The following is a 24187-nucleotide window of genomic DNA, read 5'->3' as shown; positions in this document are numbered from 1 at the left end:
TTGCTTAGTCATTACGATCAAACATTAAATTTGCAGTTTTTATTTGTCTGACCACTGAACCGCACGACTGAAACTAATGAAGAGAAGTTTCGATTAAATTAATACTGCTTTTATTTCCGATACGCTGTTGCATTCGTGTTGCTTTTTACAGCAAACGGATTTAGTTTTCAAATAGTGAAGTTATGAGTTTGAATTTCCATGGATTTTAATCCGACTTTTTTTTGGAACTGTATAAAAAATAGCTACCGTTGATGAGGAATATATTTTGTAATTTGTAGAAAATATAACCTGAAATGATAAAAATGTTATATGTCTATATTCTATACATTCATGATTATTTCATTTTAATCAGCTAAACAATATTATTTTGTATATACTTAGTTTGAAAATAAATTATGTATATTAAAGAAAACTCACCTAAACTCGTCAAAAGATTTCCGTATCAAAATTGCAAAGATAGATCGTTCAATAATAATTCAATAGCGTTTAACTGCAATGCTGATACATTTAATAGGATAGTACTTAAACTTTAAGGAAAGTTTAATCAGCAATAACCGCATGCTACTTTCGTGTTATGATTCTGATTCGAGTTAACGAGGTGTGCAAGCCTTAATAACAGTTATAAACTCTTGTTTGGTGATCGGGTGATAAGTTCGAACGTGCTGAAATATTACCGGATCATTGCTTTTGTATTTACGTGGTACTACAGTCTACAAGCCAATTTACATGTTTTAGGTAGGCTCTACAATTTTCATCAAACACAATTTGAACAGAAATCAATTTATATGAAAAATAATGTCTCTGTCTTAAATTTAAATGAGTATAAGCTCTATGAAATAAAGTATAACATCTTCTTTTTCATACTTTATCTCATTTGTGATATTTCTGAGATTGCGTGCTTTGTTGATGATTAGTGCCTTAATCAAGAAACACATCTACTCGTCGTCGTTAGCGCTCTTGTCTCATTAAAAAATAACTTAACGAACATTGTAATATTCAATCACAAAAGAAATTAATGACGACTCTTGAAAATAATGAGATTTATATCAATCACAAATGGTTCGCAATATTAATGATTCGCATTACTTCTTCGTGGATCTCATTAAGCGCGACTCCCGATTACCAATTTCTCTTCCAATCTACCAAAACCTTAATATGGAATTAAAATTCCAAGTGTCGGTGAAATTCCAGCGACAGATCGATGGAAACAGGCAAAACTCCGTGCAAATCGAACAGTCGTTAATGAAACTCGCCCGCGCAATTAGGTAACCGTCTTGGTTTTATTAAATTTAATCAAGAACTTGTGTAATATTACACAGATTGGGCCAATCGAGCCGTGTACAAGTTTCGATAACGCTGTAGTTGCCAACTAATTTCCGAAAAGCGGACTTATCTCGCTTTAAGCGCGATCGCTTCATAAAAATCAGATTAACGCTTGAACGATACGCTCGGTGAATTTTAATTTAAATTAAAACCTCACTGTGTTATTTAATGCTACCAATACGCAAATAAGTATTTATTTTGTACACCTGTACCTATACTGTACTGTAACTAGTTAGAACGCGCTTTAGATAAAGTTAAATCTGTAATATTGGAATTTAATGGAAGCGTACGGGGTAAAGGCTACTTATGTAGCGGACCTTATCGAGGATGATAAGCCGGTCCGGAACCGGGCCGTCCGGGTCGTCCGACTAGTACCGCTATATCTATGCGAGCTAGATTACTGCAGAATCATTTCAGTTTAACATTGCTAAGTCGCTCGCCCCATATTCCACGTTAAATAATCTCACACCGACCGAACGGAGCGGCAGAATCGCGCACTAATTTCAATGAAAACAAACAGATTCAACGCGAATTCAGATACTTTAAAACTACATCCGCTATCCAAACAAAGATTTTCAATCTACTCCCTGTGCCATTGTACGGGGTACCTGAAACCCACGAATGCAGTTCTGAAACAAGTATTGCACAAATTTAAACAGAGCCATGGTCGGGACGGGGCGGCATTACCATAGCCCGTCGGACGGTAAAAGCGCGAAATTGCTTTTTTGAACTCTCACAATGTTACCACTAGTAGGAGTTAAGAAAAAGTTGAATAAAGGTGGCGAGGATTCCGCATGCGGTCGCGATGCTGTAATCACATTTCCAGCCCGAGTTGAGTTAGTTGATGCAAAATAAAGTCACCTCGCCCCTGTTTACAAAGCTTGCGTGCAACTTTGCTCCGAGCGAAAGATTAGAAGTATTTGCCTAACTCAGTTTTAGTCCCGCGAACGTGCTTTTTAGCATTTCTACGAGTCCATAGTACTTAAACAGAACAACTATCAAGATCCTTCTTATTTCTTATTCAGCACACGATCCGTTCGGAATGATTCGAAGCAATCTAGATGTTTTGCCACGCAAATGTAAGTCATATTGTTGATTTACACAGACGGATTGCCGCAATATCGGCATCAGGAGGAGATCTATGCCCCTCGTAAAGTTTCTTTCCTTTGTATATTTCGTTATGAACGATTTAACATCGCATAACAACGAATGCAGTAGATTTGTACGTATTATCAGTATTTAAATTACACTTGGGAATACGCATAAAGCCCCGGAAGAGTCAGTTCCGCTCGGCTTCTATCAAAGTTGCGTGAACAGAATTATTGTTCCTTCACACTATAATTACCTATACGTGTTACGGGCCCATAAGACTTAGCCCTTTCAAACGAACATATTGTCGATGATTATCTGCTATAATTTATTCTGAAGTACAATTAATCGTGTCATTTATTACTTGTACACTTCATATCTCCAACTCGACACCTAACCGCCGCTATTTAATTACAGTTGTTGTTCAAAAACATTTCTAACGTTAGGCACGTGCTACGGAAATCAGAATTTAAATTATTTTCAGTTAATTGGATGTTTCTGGAAGATTATCTTCGCTCTCATCCCCAAGAATAACAAAGTTCACGATTTATATCATTATGATGGGTCAGAAAATATCCATTACATTTGTGTTCATTAGTGTTGTAACGGGACCCCGTATCCTGGGCCTGCAATTAGGGGAAAATAATTATTTACATAAATACGAGGATTTACCAATAAGTTTATGTGTAATATTTACGGGAGACGTTAGTATTAAGTGGACTATTACAGTAATTGCTTTACGGCTCTGGATGGTAATAATTGAGTCAAGATAGTCATTACGAGCCCTCGGGGAGTTAAGATAATGACTTTAAATAATTGTATACAAGCTTACTTTGAAATAAACGTTCGCCCGGTTTGAAAAGAATTAATTGATAATCTGGACCGTAATTACCTTACGAGCATAAATGTTTTGCTCTTTTAAAAGGATTTAAGTCAAAAAATCTTAACTTGTAGTAAGAAAAAATAATCAACAAGTAAATTTTTCTTAAATCAGTTGATATTATTTTAATTTTACCTAAAAATATCAAAAAATTATCCAATAAATGTATTATTTAGATTTTGCTTAAGTATCATTAATTTAAGAGCTTTTGAAGTTAATTTAAGCCTCATTAACACACATAGTCTTAAAACCACGCGACGTAAACTAAAGAACGAGGGAAGATATTTATTTTAGCTAAAGCGGTACAATTTGTTTGCGCAAAACTTCTACCTGTCTCAAGTTTTCATAATAGTCTGTAGCCACGGGCATGAGGCGACAATTTGGTATCTCGCCGAGGATTTGTTGACGAGCATGTAAACATATTCTTCCTTTATGACAAGACGATTCCGCTGTATGTCTGATGGCAATATCGCTTAGCTCTTTGTTTGCTTCGTATATTTATCCACGTTTATTTTACTCTGAACGAACGATAGTTTTGCCAGTTAAATGCGTGAGAATAACTTGGGAATAATGAAGATTGAAGAAAATTAGGCTGAGGTTATTGCCTGTATAGCACGCATCACGACTCGTCCTACGCGTGTATTAGTACGAAATTTATTCAAGCTTAGCACAGCATACACCCCCGGCATTCCGCCACATAAATTAACTTGTGTATATTAAATATTAATATCGCAACACACGACATAATATGACGCTCAGAAACAATCTTATGAGTACTGCCGCCATGTGTTACAGCCAATATCCGAACATCCATCGCATGCCAATGACCCGGTAAAAATATGGATAAATACAATTTATTGCTATTCAAGTAATAGGTAAACCGTATTATTAAAATATTCAAGCTTTACCTGGAAATGTTTGGTTTATTGGCGGATAATCTCTCAAAAATTGTTATTATATTTACAGATATTAATTTTCCTTTCAACGCAACAAATGTAGCTGAAACTGATAATTTCAATAATCTATCGTATAAACAAGATATGATACCTAAGATTAATTCCCACTACCAAAAAGAACGCAAAACAAAACATTAATACTAAAAGGCGTGTTAAAATCGTTACCCAGTACAAATTGTCGCCCAAATTTTACGTGTTCGTACTTTCTTACCGTTGCCAAATGCAAGACGAAAGTTTGCAACTCGACGCAAACATGTTTCGACGTCGTGTCATATTTTCCGCTGTACAACATCATTTTAGTGTTTACTTTAAACAGCAAACAAATACGTCGCGTGGGGTACAATCAAGCGCGGTGTACTCAAATGTAAAATATTTTTAGCTCTGAATTAATGTAATGTATCAAATGATATTGCGTTCTAGTTTTAAAATGGGATGTGATTCGATTTTCATTCGTTTAGAGATGGTTTTACAATCAGTTAAAGCGGCGTAACTGTTTCAAGTTTTTGAATTGATTTTAAGATAACATTCTTTGAATAATCTCCATCTGACATTAATAAAATAAATACAACTGAAATATTAAATTCTTTCTTATACGGTTACAATAAATATGCAATATAAAATAATATTAACACGATGCTGTACTTTAAAGGAAGCTACCAAAAAGTATCAACAAAAATTTACTGTCATCTTGAGTGAAGACATCATAACGATATTCCGATATATTCAGCATTTCAAAGAAATTCTGAAAATTGTTTCACATGTTTATAATTCCTTCAGGCAAGAGATCAAGTACACACTTGTCACATATTTGACAACGTTTTCCTTGTATTCATAAAGCATTTACCTCAGTTGTCGGTCTCAAACGATATTATATAATAGTTTTGATGTGAAATTATAAAAGATGCTTATTTCATGCTCGAATGAATGTCTTTATTGGGGAGTATTTCTATAGGAGCATGTTGTTAACAGGGTTTTTATTTACACAGATAAACAATGGTATAACGAAGACGAAGAGGTTGTGTAGTTGGCCACTGGGGGCTTTATTAAGACGACCATACAACACCGGGGAATGCAATGTCACTCTGCTACAGAATAGAGCACTTTCTACCTCGTATGCTTGTATTTATATTAAATTCTTATATTTGCTTGAACATTCACAAGTATACAGATTTGCTTTAGTTTTCTGACGTAGTTTTCTTTATACACAAATTTTCTAAAACACGACATTTAAAACAAACTGTAATGTATTATAATTTAAATGTTACCAGATTATATACTATGTATCTTTTAAAAATTGCTATGTAACGTGCAAGTGTACAATTGCAATATTTTAAAATAATAGAGAAAAAAGTAATAATATTAAAATATTCACGTTTTAAACCTCAAATCAAAGCATCGATATGAAAATGGTAAAATGTTTTTGCAACTGTAGCTTTTGATGTATAACTAAAATGAATTCAAAAATATTTTCCATTTTAAATATTGTTTCAAAAAATGTATTTATTTACAAATAGTACGATGCTGTGTAGTCGCATACAAATTTCTTTATTTAAATTCACAGGTAATTGATTTATTTAAGCGTAAGTTTGACGTGTAAAGATAAAATATTTTTCATATTTAAATCGTTTAAATCATTCAACTCGTGATAAAGCTTTCCACGTCATATACGAAGAGTGTTTTAAAAAAAATTGTAGAGTCAATACCAATTGAAAAGAGTTGAATTTTATTTTTCAGCAATTCTTTCATGCACTTCCTTATTAAGTCTAAAAAAATGAAAAGAAGAAAAATTATAATAAAACTCATGTACCGCTAACTTACAATATCACTTAGTAAAAAATGATATATTTTTATAAAGTTTATCATAAAGTAACAAAGTAAATATCATCAAATCTCATGTGCGTTGTATTCAGCATTTAGATAGCTCCGAAACAAAGTAAACTAACAGAACTCCAAAAGTTTTATTGTAAATACTTTGCCACTAATGAGAGCTAAGTCAGTGTGCATAATGAGACTTAACTTGACTCAAGTTTGAACTTCATTACGTGTATAACTGCGTAATTGAAGATTCTTAGTGTTTTAAAACTGTATTTAGTTAACATAATTAGTTCGTTAACTTATTCAAACTTTATAACCAAATTAATTGCGATTCAAAATGTAGGTAGATGAAATCATGCAAGTATTCGTTTTTATGTTCTTTTGTATTAATATTGCAATTCTTTTAAATGTCAACGTTTTCTGGAAGTTTATTACTCGGATACCTTTGTTAATTATCGCTGAAAACATGATAAAAAAAGACGTGTGGCACTCGAGGACTGCCGCGGTAAAGCTTTTGCATAGCATGCCTTCAAGCCACACCTCCGTGCCCGTCGGAGTGGGGAACGTGAGGTTTTTTCGTTACGGAATTTCTGGATTCGGTCCCCGCGCTCTAGGCCCGCATAGAAGCTATGCAATAGCTTAATAAACATGACGTCGGTTAAAAATCTATTTTAAAACACAGGTAGTTCAACATTCGAAAAATCTTACCCCGTTATAATAAAAGTAATGTACCAAATGAGTCTATAAATTAACGGCAAACAAGTACTGAAACATTTTCAATATGTTATACACATTACACTTATTAAAAAAAATCTGCAACTTTATTAGGCCTAAATTTATATTTCACATGTAAATGATTAAAATGTATATTAAAATATTAATCTAGAAATTGGTGGATTACTAAAATATATTTGGAAAGCTATTTCAATAGATCAATTAGGCAAATGTATTATTTATTCATAGCCTTATACCGCAGCATTATGCGTTATCGAATTTCAAATGCAACGACATAAATACGATCAGTTTTGCGCTGTAATTCAGTGGCTATAAAGCCGAACTATCAATCAATGTACAATTTCATACAACACCATAATATTACTCCGTTTTGATGGACATTCGCTACAAAATTATTATAGCCATGCATTTCCTTGTGAAGCTCAGGCCATTAATTTTCATGTATCGGCGAATGAATACCATCTTATTTTACCGCACCGACGGTATGAATATTTGACGAGCGAGTCTCATCTAAGTAGCTTAAAATTGGTATCCAACATTTTTCTTTACAAAAATCCTCCTGCTTCAAATATTAATTACTAACCGCAGATGAGAAGAAAATAACAACACCGTAAAAATGCATGCCTGGTATTTCAGGTGTTACTTTTCTAGATGCATCATTATGAAAGCTGGGGGCGGCGTGTTGAGAGTTACAAGAGCTTGGATAAGAGGTGGCACAAAAGACTACCTATAGCGCGCTTTCCTAGCTACATTGTATGCATTGAGCCTAACACTATAAAGAATAAAAGTACCTATAGGGTAATGTAGGCACGTACGAGCCATTCACTGTATCTTTCAAAAAGCCTCCGCGAAATAAAGTTGATTCAGAGTGAAAATCGATGCGCTCCTATTTATGAATTTCGCGCAACAGTTGTTAGGTGTGTTGAAAACATATTAACATTTATTTGAGGACCATTATTTATATACTTCTGGAGGCAAAAATATAATTCGTTTAAGTAAGCCAGCCTTGTAGCTGTCGTGCAAACAATTCTCGACAATTATTGACTTTATCTTGGTAAAACGCTTTCAAACATCCTACCTCTGAAGTATTTTAAATTAATCCTATTAAAAGAAGATATTAAAGAGTTTTCTTAGGTATCTTAACAATCATTGTAAACGAATTATCTATTAATAGATGATGTTTTTCTTCCAATAATAGCTCTATAAGAGGAACAATAAATGTTATGTATAATAAAATATGTATATTTTAAATGTAAGTTTTACAGCTAACGTTAACAGCTTCATGCTCGAGAATATTCCAAATAATAAATAGCATTAAATTAAACAAACATGCCACAGTTGTCCGTTAATGACTCTAAAATTGTAGACGACATACATTTGGATGGGCGAAACTAACGAAATTCAACAAAATATCATGGATGAAAACTACGGCATAGTTGATTTGCAACTTTCAGCATGTGGCTAACCTACACGAAAACGACTGAAATTGCCTAAATTGAATATTTCACAGACATTCGCCGAGCGCACAGCAGAGCCAGTGACATATTTTATCTTCACTATTTATGCGATACGAAAAAGTTTTTTGTTATTTTTCAACAACAACAAAATATTTCGTCTGGGCTTAGCTTTCGCTTATAAAATGTAAATACGGGCTATGAAATATTTGATCATTCATAGAGCTTTGTTCTCTAAGGTCTTTGTTGATGTGAAAACGAAAAAAACTATTGTTATAAAACTTGTGAACGTATTCTGCAAATTATTGTACAATACCTTTTACTGTTAATTTAGATTTCCCTTGGAACTTGCAGAATGTCAAGAGGGGCTTAGAGATGAGGGATTCATAATATTTGAATGCTACCTACACTAAAATAACCGTTCTTCAATACATTTTCTTGAAAATAAATGATACTGTAATAGAATGTAAAAGTGGAGCTAAAAGCTGTTTTAAAATTCGATGCCCCTTCACATTTAAATTTGAAAAGTTGGCCGGTCCATTCGTGCCGGCTACATTAAAAGGGTATTACTTATGAATCAATAGTTAATGAGTATCAATCGAGGCTTTGGAAACTTTGAGGCTCTGTGTGCAGTCTGTGCGCATCATTAATATTGAAACTTACTCCGTCCATTGTCTCAGAAGTGGCCGTCTTTATATATAATACGTAGTCTCCTTAGCGAAAACGAACTGCTCATTTCCTTTCCTCCAAGTTTTCCTTAATATTATATTAGCTTTGAAATAATATTTCCGTTCATTGCATTTAAAATGATGCAGCTTATTTGTGCTGGTTTCCAGTAAGTACACGTTTAGAGAATTTCCTTCAAGTTTCCAACATTAATTAAACTGTACAACTGATCTTGAATGTGAATATTTAATTTGTGCTTGCATCCTTTTGCACTAAATTTATTATATGATATTCATCGTTTACTATTTGAGTAAATTATTTGATTATACGTTAGCTGGTTTTGAATATGTATTATGTTTTGTTATAATGTGTTGAGGTTTCAATTATACAACTATTTTGTTGATTTTATTAACTTCAAATATTTTTAAAACAATTGAGCATATAAATTATGAACGAAGCTAGATAATGTGCCTTCTAAGTTCTAAAAGTTTGTATTATGGCTTTCCTTTTCATTACGAACTCGTACCTACACTTTAACAAATAAGTAGTCTTTATCATTTCCTACATCATTAGAAAGAAAGAAGTCATTACTCTTTCTATAAGAAATTTGCTTACAAACATTACCACGACCATACTTACCAATATAACAAGTCCAGTTTCTTTCACATTCATATCAGTATCGATACTTGAAGAACAAAGACTGTGGCCAACCGATCTCTGGTTATAGCAGCTCCAGAGTAATTGTCGTGGTCATTAATATTTACGATAATGTCTTGGCTCGGATTGACGGCCTATCACAGCGTCTTCGACTGCCGATATCGACTTAATCCTCTCTACGCCTTTACTATGTTATCATATCAACCTTGCATAAGCTAGGATCTTGGATCGCAAGTCGCAAAATAACTCAAGTTTCATATTATTGGATTTGATGGGTGATTTCATATCGTTCATAGTCTGTATGCATTCAACACAATGCATTACAATAATTGTAAAAAGCTATGTTGTATCATGTATGAGGTAAGAAATAATTAAACAAATATTGTACACCATTTAAATTGCGAATCATTGTAGAAATTATATATCGAAAAAAAATAAAAATGCTTTCACGGCTATTTTGGAAAAGACTCATATCTCCGCACATATTCCTGTCCCATAATAATAACCACAAAGTCCTTTATATCAGCAAAAATTATAGTAATCCCGCTTACTAAGTTCCAAATCTGAATAGCAAAATCTTCTAACAATCGTTAACAATACCCAAGCGACTTTTTCGGTTTATTGTTCCAGCATCTGTTAGATTATGCAAAGTCCGACCGTAAAACCTCGCATTCAACACTTACATCGTCTGTTAACTGACTCTTATATCTTTATGGCGACCTGGTACCTGTAAAAGTAATAACTTACAATCAGATTTCGAAAAGTCACCATTTAATTATTTATTATTCTTCATTTTAATAGCGCGAAGTTGAATCCATATTTAGAAAGACTGAAAGTGCTTATTAATTAATATGGCTTTTAAATTAGATATCGATAGAAGGAAAGACGATATTAAATAGCTCATTATATTTCTACTTCGATCTATAATTAAATGAACTTACGAATCTAATAAACAATTACATTCAATAAATAACTATGTTACAATCATAAATCGCAATCCATCTGAAAAGAGTCACAAGAACACTCTAAAGTAGTTATTAAAACGATCGCAATTCATAAAAAGAGGATACAAAGCTTCACTCTCTACACTAGACTTAAAACATCACGTATGGTGTTGCAAAAAGTAAGTACATAATACTACATTTAAGTGAAGCCATACCCAGCACCTACAATGTAAGCAGTCGTTTGCATAGAGCGATCCATACCGAGCTCCGCGTAATCGCACACAGCAAATACATTCTGCACTTATTGTGCGCCACTTGTATCTGAGTAAGGGACAAAGCACCGAGCTGAATAAAATCGACTTTAAACATATCGCAGTCTATACGAATCGAAAGGAAAGAAGACCGTATTTTTGTATGGAGATGTAAACCTCAATATCGCCAGAATCCGCACGAAAACTGCTCTCAAGTGTTCAGCAAACAAGCGATGCAATAAACCGGATGGTCACTCGTAAACTGAGACAGATGGCAAACGACCCTTCAAGCCAGCTTTTTCATTTGTTTTATATTAATTATAAATGTGTATTCATTTTAGCGTAGAAACTCTACCAATGATAAAATATTGAATGAATATTTCTCCGCCGTTTACTACACTGAAATTAAATAACCTCAAACGGCATAGAACGTGTCGTTAATATTGACAGTTGATACGAAGCTGACTTCAAGGTGAAACGAGTCAGCGACTAAATATTTGATATACACATTACACGTGCCAAGAAATGCAGTATTGATTTAACCATTTATAGGATATGAAAACTTAGTGTATTGAACGCGGAGCAATGTAACAAGAGTATTCTGATGTTACGTTAGATGATCTCGCAAATCCCATAGCTCGCGTCTCGGGCACGTCTTCCGTGGGATTACGACGCTCACGCGGCGATCTGATACTCTCCGAATGACCACAACAATCATACATACAATGGATTTACGCCTCCCTACAAGTTTATAGCGATACTCTTGGTCCAAACGATATTAATGACGTCACACCAATTTTGTCAACGCGCAATCGCTTCGTACTTGAAAGGCGAGCTTTAAACATTTTTGCGAAAATGTTACCTTTAAAAATGTGACGCCAAAATATTTCTGTTGCGCTTGTATTTTAGGCAAACGCAAACTATTCGATGTAAAGCTTCACAAATGATTTAATATTTTATTTTCGTAAACTGCAATTAGAGTTTAACAGAAGACGAAAGAAATACTCTCTTAAAGAAATGAGAACCGCATTGTAATGTCAAATTGGACCTCATTAGTGTAAGCACTAGTTTTCTGCTAATGTCCTTAAGAGGGATTACAAATCAAGAGAAATCTCTTTGAAATTCAACAAAGGAAATAGACTGCAATACTAGATTATCTTAGTATACTAAGTTTAAGCTCTAACGTCTTGATCTATTTAAATACTTTGAATTATTTATTGCTGAGTAGCATTTGTTTATTTAAAGATATACATGTTCTACGCTATTTTTACAGACTGAAGTTCGTGATTTCGTTTCTCAGAGGAAAGTTGCTGATTAAAGACGAAAAAAAAATTTACTCACCAAAAAAAATTTTTTTATGAAATTTCGTCATCATCATCATCATTATTCGTTTAATTTTTAAAAGAAGTTACCTATTAGCGCTTTGCCCTACCTTCACCTACATTTCGCAGAAAATAAAAAACATTTTTTTGTAGTTTAGTGCAGACGTCCAGTTTCATTTTACAATTCCTTTTCATTTTAAACCGGAATATTTAAAATTGTTAAATTGGACTATACAATTCGGGAATAAATAGACCTTTCTAACTAAATACGATTTCAAAACGAAGCCCGCATCAAAACAGGATACGCGCGGTCATCTATCTCTAGTATAGCAAATACATAGAAACAATTAATTTGAAATCGAATAAACAAAGGGACATTATGTATAACCCACATGTCCATTCAGATGTAACATGATAAATTGATAACACGGCTAATTGCTCTGATTAGCGATAAATAACATACTGTAACATTGCTTTCGACACATCACATATAAAATATGATTGAATGAAGCTTTGATTTATTAATAAGTATTAATACGTGACAAATTTTGTTTATTAATTGTAACGGTTGAATGTTCGAAATGTTGACTAATGGAACTAATAACCTACCTTCTTTATATTATTTTATTTTAAGTATTATAATTAAATATTTTCGTTGAACAAATGTTGTTATATTTTTTATGAATCAATCAAAATTACCAGGATTTAACCGATAGTTAACAGAAAGACATGCAGTAGATTTTAACAAACGTTATGTCCAAACTAATGAAAATTAAATAAATGTCACTTGTTATATCAATTCAAATTACTAACAACAGTAAACAATACCAATAACTTAATTTTTTTTACAATCAATTCGAATAAACTCATCTGCAGTTTTTATGTAAGATATGGAAATTATAATAATTCTAACAACATAATATATTAATACACACAGACAATATTAACATGTTACGCAATATAATTAATCAAACCCATATCGAATAATTTGTTATTAAAGTTCGGCGAAACTACAATAACTACATTAGGATAAGTACTTAGCGAGGGTAGGGAAATATTCCCGTAAGATAAATAAGTAACGCAGCCATTAGTTTAAGTCCGTCCTACGTCCTAAACCAACACCAAAACGATCTTATTATCACAAGAGCACCTGCAAAGCGGTAACCCTGTCAGAAACAAATGTGTCAAGGAATTTATATATTAATACGAAAACTAAATTATTACTCGGTTACCTTAATGGGACTGAGACCTGAGTAGGTTACAATTTAATCTCGATTTATAAATAATCTATATCACTTGCATTGGTACACATGTCTAAAATATTTAAGATTTTAAAATGATATTGCGTATTTATGTTAAATCCCTCAATAATACCATGTAACACGCCACTTCCGCACTCTGTTCCCAAATTATTGATAGTAAAAAAATACGCACGCACGCTTCCGATGTCTGGTAATAAGAGACCAAAGTGTGTCGTAAAATAACGTTACAAATAAAAGTGTAGAATCTTATCAAAGTAAATATTTATGGCATTGCCATCAAGCAATTGGACGAGGGTTCTCAGCTGATGATAAATTGTTCCGCCGTTGCCGCGTCACGGTTACCTGACTAATATTTTATTCGTTACGTGTACCACTGAAGATTTAATACATTTATTTTTACGAACACGTAATTTTCTTTCAGCCCGATAAGTTTTCTGCGAATTTAAATATAAATGTAAGAAACGAAGGTGATTTTTTGCTCGGTAAATCCGTGAATTGAGCCAGAAAAGTAGAATAAGATTGAAGTTAGAGAATTTAAAAGTTGAGAAAGCCGACGACGCACAAAGTAGCGAGCGAATTGTGTTTCTACTTTATTTACCTGAGTGTAGACAATAAGGGTGTCTCCACACAATCAACTCCACGAGAAAGTTGATTGTTTGTGTTCCATTCAACTTCACAATAGAGAAAATGAAGAGGAGCCAATTCTTTTTGTAACAGCTTTTACTCGGTATTTTCTTCGCCGAAAGTTTGCATTTGGACTTCACCTCGCTCCGAATGCATTAGGCTCTCGGCACATATTTGTCTTAGAATCGAGTACGTATATTATTTTTCGAGCAATCCCAATAAACTGTTTGAACTTATTCCTAAACATGCCTTCACAAGTTTTTGCGATGTTTGCATAACAGCTGAACTGCGCCCCATTGTAAACAGCTACTTGTGTAAATATTTTCATACTAGCTCTAGACAAAATGAGACCTTTATTGTCTGAGTGGAGTCAAGTCGGCGTAGTATGTAGTAATAAATGAACTTATATTTTCTACGTTTTTGGAAGCAAGTTTAATTTCGAACAGTCGAGAAAAATTTTTCATATTTGCTTACCGATGTAGAAAAGTCTCTTCTATACTGAATAATAATATAATGCATTACGTAATGGCGAGTCCTCGACATCGAGCCATTTTTCTTACTTACGGCCATCTATTCCGCGCTAATAACTATCGATATTAACTTATTATCGAGAGAAGGTGGAAGAAGCAATCCGGCAATTATTTACGAACCAAACATCCTGTCAAGGGAGTTTGTTGGAACTTTTCTCGAACTATTTCATCTGATGGGACAATTCCCTAGCATATCTTAATTATGGTTCTGCTTATTTCGTATTACAATAATGAAGCAAAACAATAACAAAAGTTTGGACGTCGGAGCGCGGCCAGTGGACAACTTCAGCGCTGCTCAGCTGAGTGCTTGTTGAGCTCCTAATGAAAACTTGCTTGTTACGGCTACGATGGACCATTATTTGTACATCGTGGAAAAATTCGCCCACTGACTTACACCCACTTAATTTACGAGCATACTGACATTTTAAAATAGTATTCGTAGAGTCGCAAAGCGAAGGCCTACGCTTGTATAATGTCAGCTATCGGCGCCTACAATAAGTCGCGTTTTATACGGTTATTATAGCATCATAAATGCCACCGGCCGGTGTTTCATACAGTGGCGGGGCAGATTATACTGGCCTGGATGTGATACGGGGGGCCTCCCTCTGTCAACCCCACTCGCCGGCAGATGCCTCTGATATTCGATATCGAAGACACATTCATAATCTGTACTTCAATCTTTCATTTCTTATATTAAAAAAATAACAGGTGTGAACGTGACTTACGAAATACGAGACTTTCGGAATATATATTTGATAGAATTATGTATTTCTTTCTTTTGATTTAAAGCACCGAATAATTTTGCTAATACATAAAATGATTCGCTTTTGTAGGATGGTGTTAAAGAATACCTACTCGAGCAGTTGATCGATGGCCCACGCTTTTGCTATGTAGATTCGCTGTAATCTGCAGATTTTAATTAAAGAATATCCTTAACAACAAAGGTGCTCTAATTGAAGCCGAGAAAAATAAAGTCGATTACTCGAACGTCTCCGAGAAACTTTCATTAGCGTATTTCTGTGTAACAATTGCGAGTTCAAATAATTATGTTTACGGAATCCTTTTCTTACGCAGAGATTATTTATCTTCTCCATTGTTACGAGAAGTGACGCGGACGAATTTCACGAAAATGCCCCATTTATCTACGGGCTCAACACAAAGGCGATGTGAAACCCAAAACTTTTTACGTGGTCAGTGACAATGCTATTCCTCTCTATTCTCTTAACGTTTCATTCCGAACTTACAAGAGTATTGTGTTTCCATTCATCAACTAGCCGTAGCAAGTAAAAATAGTCGCCCGATAAAAGCGGCATTGTATTTGTAGCAAATTTATTTATGTCCACGAGCAGGCCGATCGAGTGTTTGCGCAAATGTCGCGCCCGCAGATAACTTTACAAGTTGAACAGGATAGTGTGGCTCACTTCCTACTTTATCCCATTTGCAGACCCGCATGTATGGGGGGATCGGTTCCACACACCGCAGCCCGCTCACATAAATATCTAAGCCCCATATTTATTTTATTTATAATGTAACTATGAACTTTGTCACGCATCCCTTACATTGTTTCGAATCACATTCATGCCGTGCAGTCTACGGCGTAGACAATAAAGCGGAAACAATTTTTCTTCCTACATAATACAGCCGACCTTATAATGCATAAAGAAAATCCAACCATCTATGGAAGTCTACTGAACCCCTATTTGCCTTTTTGGGATGTTACTATCTTTCCCTCAATTCCTACGCAAAGCTATTCGGTCGCGTGTGAAATACCAAGTGAGCCCTAGTTTTTGGGAACGGGTCGCGTTATTCTTTTAAGATATCTTGTTATAGCAACATTGCTATCAGTTTGTAGGGCAAATGTCCCGGATTTATTGCGTATAAGCGTATAAGTAAAATCGTTAAAATGCTTTATATAATTGCCGGTGATGTCACCTTCTGTTTGTGGAAACGCCGGGTAATGCTATTTGCAGGGAGGGAAGGCCACGTCACGTTGTGTGTCTTAATCGTTAGCACGCAGGAATACTCCGTCGCATTTTGTTTCGCTAAAGAAAACTTCAGCGTCAGGTGATTATGTGATTCGCAGAAACACGTCGCCCGCTAACTTGACGGATTTATTTCTGTGACAGATTGTAAGCTTAAAAGTTGTTGTTCGGAATTCAGTAAATATCGGAAAGCAATTCCGAGTTTCGAATACGTAATTCAAATTTGTTACTCATGAATCGCATGAGGAAAACTTGGCGGTCTTTTGAGTCGGAACGGGAGCGTATCAGAAGTTGGTCGTTGCATCGGCCACGCGGTGAATGTCTTGCGACGTTTAAAAGTAATATTCGAGAGAAACTCGCCGATACTTTAACCACTTATTCAATTTTCACTCGTAACCATGATTTTATTGCATGTTTAAAATGTATTGGATATAATTTATCGGCATTAAAGCGATTTCACATATTCGAAACCTATTTTACTTTTGGTTGAAATATTATGTAAAATTTTTATTTCATAAAACATTCATATCATTGGCCATAATTACGTTTATTGTCTTCATCTTGGAATTTATGTTGAACGTCTTTGATGGAACGAGAAATAAAAATGTGAAATTTTAATAGGGAGGCAGTTTTATTTGATTTCTCCCCTCTTTCCGTAGTGCGGACAACGTTGTTCCTTTTTACTGTCGTCGCTGACGTCATACGACATTGATTGCTACAGAAATATCGAGAAAAAGTTTCTAGATTTCTTATTGGAGACCTTTACAAAGAAAAAAGATTGTAACACAGCCGTCACTCACGGGATATCTCTCTTTGTTCAGAAATGTAAAACTATATTGCCTCACAAATATAATATGAATTATAAACATCTTAGAAAAAACCTGTTTAATAATTTAGTATCTAGTATTTTCAGCATCTTTTTTTGTTCTGTATGAAAGTTCTGAAATAACACAAGCTACCTAAAGTAGTTCGTATAATCTGGTGAAAGTATCATAAAATAATTTGGCAAATGTTTTATTCCAAAATTTGTTTGTAAATTATTAACATGAATTTTTATTGTTTCAGGTTTTGGTTTCGTCACGTTTCAAAGTGAAGACATAGTAGACAAAGTTTGCGAAATACATTTTCACGAAATCAACAACAAAATGGTGAGTAATATTGTTTGAGTTGCCTACCAAGGCTTTATGTGTTGAAATATTATGTTTTTTCTTCATTAGTTCAAGGTTAAAATAACATTTGTTTTGAAATTCAACGATGTCCATGAATTTGCGCGATTGAAAAACAACCACTAAAACAACCATGGGTAATAATCGCAGCCATTTTTCTTCTTTCTAATATTGATGTTATAGAAAATTGAGATTGTTATCATTTTGAACGACAAACTATACTTTTTCCACGGTCCATATTGCTGTAGTTTTTTTTTTTGAAGTGAAACTTCTTTATCGGGGTTGGAAAAAATTTAGTGTAACATTTTTTCGTTACGTGTGACATTTTTCCGTTACGCGCCATCTTTTTCTTATCCCTACCACGCGTGATTCGACGTATTTCTGTAAAGTTGCACTTCTTACGTGTGTACACTAGTACACGCACACATTTTTTTTATTTTATTAGTGACTTTTAACCAACTCCGTGTTAAAATGCTAAGGCTTTTATGATAATGTCAAGAGAAAAACATAAATTTTGTTATATTTAAATCTACGGCCTACCGCAACAGCCTATCTAAATACACACATCTTATTTAAAGTTTTTGTTTCTCATTTATATGGAAATTGCGTGAAATTTTTTATGTTGTATAGCTTTTAAAAGCTTTATGTATATAATTTACAAAAGAGTTTGATTGAAAACGAGTTTTTCCATATTTTTTCTTTATTCAAAACATATTGGATGTCTTAAATTCTTTATCTCAATATTGTTTCTACTTACCAAACAAAAAACGCATTCATTTCCTTGGCACGAGCCGAATAGAGAACCCGAAATCGTTGTTATTGACACATCAATCACGGTAAATCTCGAAACAAAACAGTATCTTAACATAGTCGGTCCTATATCAATTAGAGGTGAAAGAACTACTGGCTCCGGTCCAACGGAGCCAATAAAATGCCAGTAAAACTCGATTTTACTGTGTTTAGATTTTTGTCTATCCAGTGTCGTGCTTTGTCGACTCACGGGTGACATCTACATTTTGTGTACGGATTTTTATAGAATAAGAGCCTGTTGCAACTACGTTCGAATATTCTTAAATAATAATTTTAATTTGATGGTTGAAAATGAAAGTAAATATCGTAAAGGTTTTATTCAAATTGCTACTTGAGAAATAATTAGAACTTCAAACTTGTTTGATTAATGAAAATAGGGAAAAGAACAGCGTTCACGTTGCAAGCTATAAATTAGGGAGGTCAATAAAAATGTTTCACGTCAAATAAATAATTGTTCGCCGTATTTGATAGGGTTAATAAAAGTAATTACTGTATAATTAGTGCAGCACTGAGTACAAAATTACAAATTAACGTATTAACTGTATATGTAATAAGGTCGTTTTACTAGATTAAAACGGCGATTCTGTGCGATAAAGCCTGCTTTAACGCATTTTAAATTAGTGTTCTAATTGCCATAGAAAACTATTCCAACCGAAATCTGTTTATTCAATAAATAGCTCTTTTATATATATATATATATATTTTATATCTTTTATATAAGCTCTTTTATATATTCATTGTTATGTTTTATGTTTATCATACAAAATAACATAAAAATCTAAATGAAGTATTTAAAACATGAAAGTTTAAAGCTACCTTTTAATAATTTATTAATTAAGCGACACATACGCACTTTAATAATTATATTGGTAATTCGGTCATTATGAACAACCACTATTTTGTGAGCCATTTAATAAATTGATAGGATTCTATTTGGTTTCTAAGCGAGAAAATTGCTTTTACATAAATTATATTATCTATCAAAATCAGTTAGGTATATAATATTCAAAGCTATTTACATATCTCCCTTATATACTGTAAGAATTCACCGCAGAGTACAAAAAAAGTGAAGTAAAATTATTATTGTTTTATAAAATTGGCACCGCAGACCCATAGCATCTACTAGAGTTATTATCTACGCACTTGAAGCGCCCTCTGCTATTATATTTACGCAGACACAAGGGAACTCCCCACACTGTCGATGCGTATTCCAGATTATTAATGCGAGTTTTTTGTTCCATTGTATTGTCTCTTGCAGTAATGTCTGTACGAATCTCGCTGCATGTGTCGGGTGGAAGGAATCGGGGGTGATGTACGCCCTAAGTGGAGCAAACAACGAACAAAGACATCAAACAAATGGGTAGTGTTTTAGAGTAATTACGGTTCGCTTCCGTGCGAAACGAGAGGTGTGCAAAGAGCGAACGCTCCCGCGCGGCGACGTAATGTATTCGTCGCAGTCGTTAATAACCCGTCAGCCTCACATCTAATCCACGTGACTAATTAGAAAAAGGAGCACATAATTAACATCGTGTGTCATGCTACTTTTAAGCAAATATTAAAATTTGAGACGAGTCCCCGGAAGCTATATTAATTTTCGGGTTGTATCAATGAATGAAGTCTCCTTTTAAAATAGTTGTTATTTTGAGAACACAGTAGGTATTATGCATTTTTATGATTAGATAAATAAGTCCAAAATATTAAAATATAAATACGTAATATGTATAAACTAAAAGCCAAATATTATCCTTCATAAAATGAATCACAACTCACAAGGTAAATAGTTAAACTGAAGGAAGTTTCAAAAAGATAAAAATGAACTAAAGCCGTTCTTAACAGCAGTGATCTTTGTCAAAATAGTGCTATTTATTTTGACTTACACAAAGTTATTTTAGTCGGGGAAGAAATTCAGTAAGCGTCTCCGAAGCGTGAAGGATAAAACGGAAAGTAATCGCTTATTATTTTTTCCCCTTTTCCGTCGCGTGTCGGCGCGAATGATCAATGTTACGGTAAATTCCCTTTTTACATTGTTTTCGTTAGCATTTTGAGGCATAAAGTTACTAACATTCGAAGTAAATACAATGTTTTGAATGCCACACGCGAATTTATCGTCCATTCGACACCGCGTTTAAGATTTACGTAGAATATGCGAATCGTAAACAACCGAGCCATTAAAAATTTGTTCTGGTATATCATAAAGCTATCCAATAGTTATATTTATATACGCAATAAAGAAGACAGTGGCGTGATGTCATGTTTACGCGGAGTAGCTACCCTCGTAAATTTAATATGTCATCTCTTATATTAAAATGGTCGTTAAGCTAATATCACCGACACGTTTAAACGTCGATTTTTATAATGTCACTGTTATCAATATAAAAATGTTAATATAAAAATGATTGATTTTTAATTGAATAATGCTTTAGGGTATTTAATGGGGTAAGCAACTGAAAGTAAAATCGTTGGTATACAAAACCATAAGTCCTCTACAATTCCTTGAGTATTATTTATTTATTACGATGGTTATAGCAGAAAATTAAATAAAATTCAATAAGTTAATTTTCAATTCCAAATATCCGCATTTCATCCTGTTGTCTAATGGAAGATTACTTTCCATTGGCGAAAAATAACTGCAATTTCCACGTATCCACAATGCAAAAACTAACAACAGAGCATTTAGTACACGTACTACAGATACAATGCTGGAGATTTTGACTAAAAACTATTCGTAACTCTGCACGCAATTAGAGAAAGTCACTGTTGCATTTTGTAACATAAATACTGGCTCCCATTAAAACGCTCGCAGCAAATTCTCGTCACTCCATTACGTCCTTACACATTACTCCCCTAATTGCTTCCGCTTACCATGAATTTTAACAACAAAGCAACGACGCGCCGCAAAGTGTGTAAATATAGTTCAGTTTTAGTCCCCGCCTACTAACATCATTTTCTGAGGAGTTAAGCAGCCGAGCTCGCTTGTCACCTGAGTCCTACCTGTATATATACTTGCACATTATTTTGATACAAGGTACTGTTTGAGTGTTAGAATCGAATTAACAATTAACGAATAGACGTAGTTTTCGCTACAAAGCAATTTTCAATATGCCAAACCCTTGTGACTGTTGTTTTTTGAGTTTGATTTTATCAAATACAATGAAATATATCCAAATAATATGAAAAAGCAGAAACTTAACGTTTATCTTTTATTTTGAAGAACATTAAGATTTCTCACATAGAGGTATAATACCGACATTGGAAGTGTATACGACAATTTGTTTTCCATCTGCAAAGCGTGGAGATGTGAGCAATGATATAAAAGTGCACTTTCCTTCAAGCAATCGCATAAACACTTCTGCGAAACCATTTCGAGTATTGCGTACATTTTTCTCCTCGATCGTACATGAGGCAAACAAATGGTTTCCGTTTAGGAAATAACACTAAAAGTAGGCACATTTGAAACTGCCACTTAAATCTTGAGATCCTCGATCGCCATTTCTCTTAGCGTCTTAACTGACTGGTCTTAGGCGGATTGGGCACCCTTGTCAGTATCGCTATTACACTTCGGATCTACTTATCTTTTCACGCTCCGCTACAGACTCAAAACAACCAATCAGCGCTGACATAAGGAAGTACATACAGTCATTCGTGTCGAGTAAAGATAGATACTATGTATTCTCACTTAAGAAGGAAAACAAACCTCACCCCAACGCGTGCAGAACAAAGCGTCGATAAGAAAAAAGATTTCATGTAACATAAGAGCTAGATTGCGGTCGCAACAAGAAAATCCGAAATCCGGAAAATCAGATGATGTTTCCTTCGCTGTATACTCATCCCCTACCAAGAACAAACTGCTCCAAACAATCAATCAAGTCTTCGGAACCGTGATTACCATAAACTTCTCGTTTTAGCCGGACCCACCGCTTCTTCTAAGCTTTATCGATTCGTCCGCGCCCATTTTTACGCCTTCTATATATCAAGCGCTTTTTGTGACAGTCCCTTTTCATTGAAACTTGCAATTGGCAAGTTGTAAGGCAAAATTTGGCGAGGTTTTGGGTGGGCCTTTTTCTTGGAGATTTCTCAGTGTCCAAAACTTTTATTAGAAAGTTCTTGGAGTGATCATAATATATCGAACTCATTTTCTATTATTCGGTTATTATTTGACATGACATTATTTACACACATACAGAATATACAAATGATCACAAAATAATTATGTTATTTAAATTGACATGAATTTAATAGATTAATAATTCACAAAGCTTTTTAATTTTATATAAAAAGTACGCTTTCGATTATAATCTAGAAGCAATCACTACCGAACAACCTAATTTCCTACGTACCCCGTACATTATATTTAATATTTTTAATGCACATACGTCACGCAATGCCCAAGTGACGCAGTTTCTTGACGCGAATCAAAACATTAGGGTCTACAGCCTTTCCGATCGTTAATTTACTCTCGCACATAATTGAACTGTTAAAGAAAATTAATTAATCACACGTGTTCTCAACTAAATATCCAACATGCAGCTTTCTTAATGATCAATTTGTTAAACTTCTAGACGGTAATAGCGTGACTTTATTTCCTATACATAATATAATATGGTAAAAAATGACATCAAAGAAAACGTGTATGGACGGCAAATATAATTAAAGTAACAAAAATAGAATATGTAACCGCCCACCCTACCCTCGCAGGTCTATGGGAAGAATAGCACATGGCATGACTAGCGACAAATGATCCTGTACTTATTTTAAAGACGATACCGCGTCTGAAATATTTCCTACTTACAAATTAAAACTTTATATAATGCTACATTGGAAAGCAACAATTTGATATAAAAAATTACTTTTAAGTTTAATACGATGGAAAAACCATGCAAAATTACGATCATTGGATCATTTTACTTTAAAAAGCTTTATAAAAGATAATGTAGGTGGATTATCTAATCCCATTTACAAAAACGCAATTTCTATTTAATGAATGATTAACTTAAATATTTAATGCTGATCCAACAAACTTTAATTACAACTCGGCCCCTCTTGGCGCGTCGCACATGGCGATAAACATTTGCCAAAATACTGCCTTTCTTGTGCACAATTTCATTTACATTAGAGGCAGAACTGATCTCCTGAGAGTCATATGAAAGTCGCACACAGATTCATGCAAAATACGTTATGAGCATCGGGACCACAGACCTTAATCTAGACGGGAACAGTCTGACAAGACGCCGCTAGCTCGACACTCCAACATACTTAATTACTCCTAATTGCTACAGCTTATATTATGTACATACATTATAAGCTTCTAGCGGTTCCTAAATTGCTTCCAACACAACCTTATCATCTTATTACAAATCTATCGAAGTGTTTGTGTTAAATGATGTTACATTTTGGTTTATTACATCTATTATTAGGTATATACGATATCATACAATAGATTTATGTCAATTTATACAAATAAAATACCCTTTAATTAAAATTGTATTTTAAGAAAATGTTAAAAAGGGGAAGCAATACAGAACAGTACTTAGACACACCTAATTTTCCAAATTGAAGCCGCATTAACACAAACGTAACAAATATCCTAATGTCCAACATTTACGAAGTTATTTAAATGCAAATTGCTCTCTAAAGTATCACTAATACCGTTTTTTTATGTTATCCAATACATCGTTAGCCATTTTATTTAAAAATTTTGTCTAGATTCATTCTTTAACGGCC

The 24187-nt window shown here is 34.0% G+C and overlaps 1 protein-coding gene across 4 annotated transcripts in view; it reads left to right on the top strand.

Moving 5' to 3' along the window:
* Rbp6 (RNA-binding protein 6) overlaps positions 1–24187 on the top strand; it is a 387192-nt gene that overhangs the window by 335061 nt on the left and 27944 nt on the right. For all 4 annotated transcript variants that reach the window (XM_090105937.1, XM_090105934.1, XM_090105935.1 and 1 more), the window contains one exon: positions 17556–17638. In XM_090105937.1, coding sequence (XP_089962063.1) covers positions 17556–17638 — 83 coding nt within the window. The remainder of the gene's footprint in view (positions 1–17555; positions 17639–24187) is intronic.

Source organism: Colias eurytheme, chromosome 9 (assembly GCF_061535395.1).
Source record: "Colias eurytheme isolate Ceu_HAF_F1 chromosome 9, ilColEury1 Martin Lab GWU primary, whole genome shotgun sequence".
Classification (NCBI taxonomy): Eukaryota; Metazoa; Arthropoda; class Insecta; order Lepidoptera; family Pieridae; genus Colias; species Colias eurytheme.
This window is presented reverse-complemented; position numbering and strand designations above follow the sequence as displayed.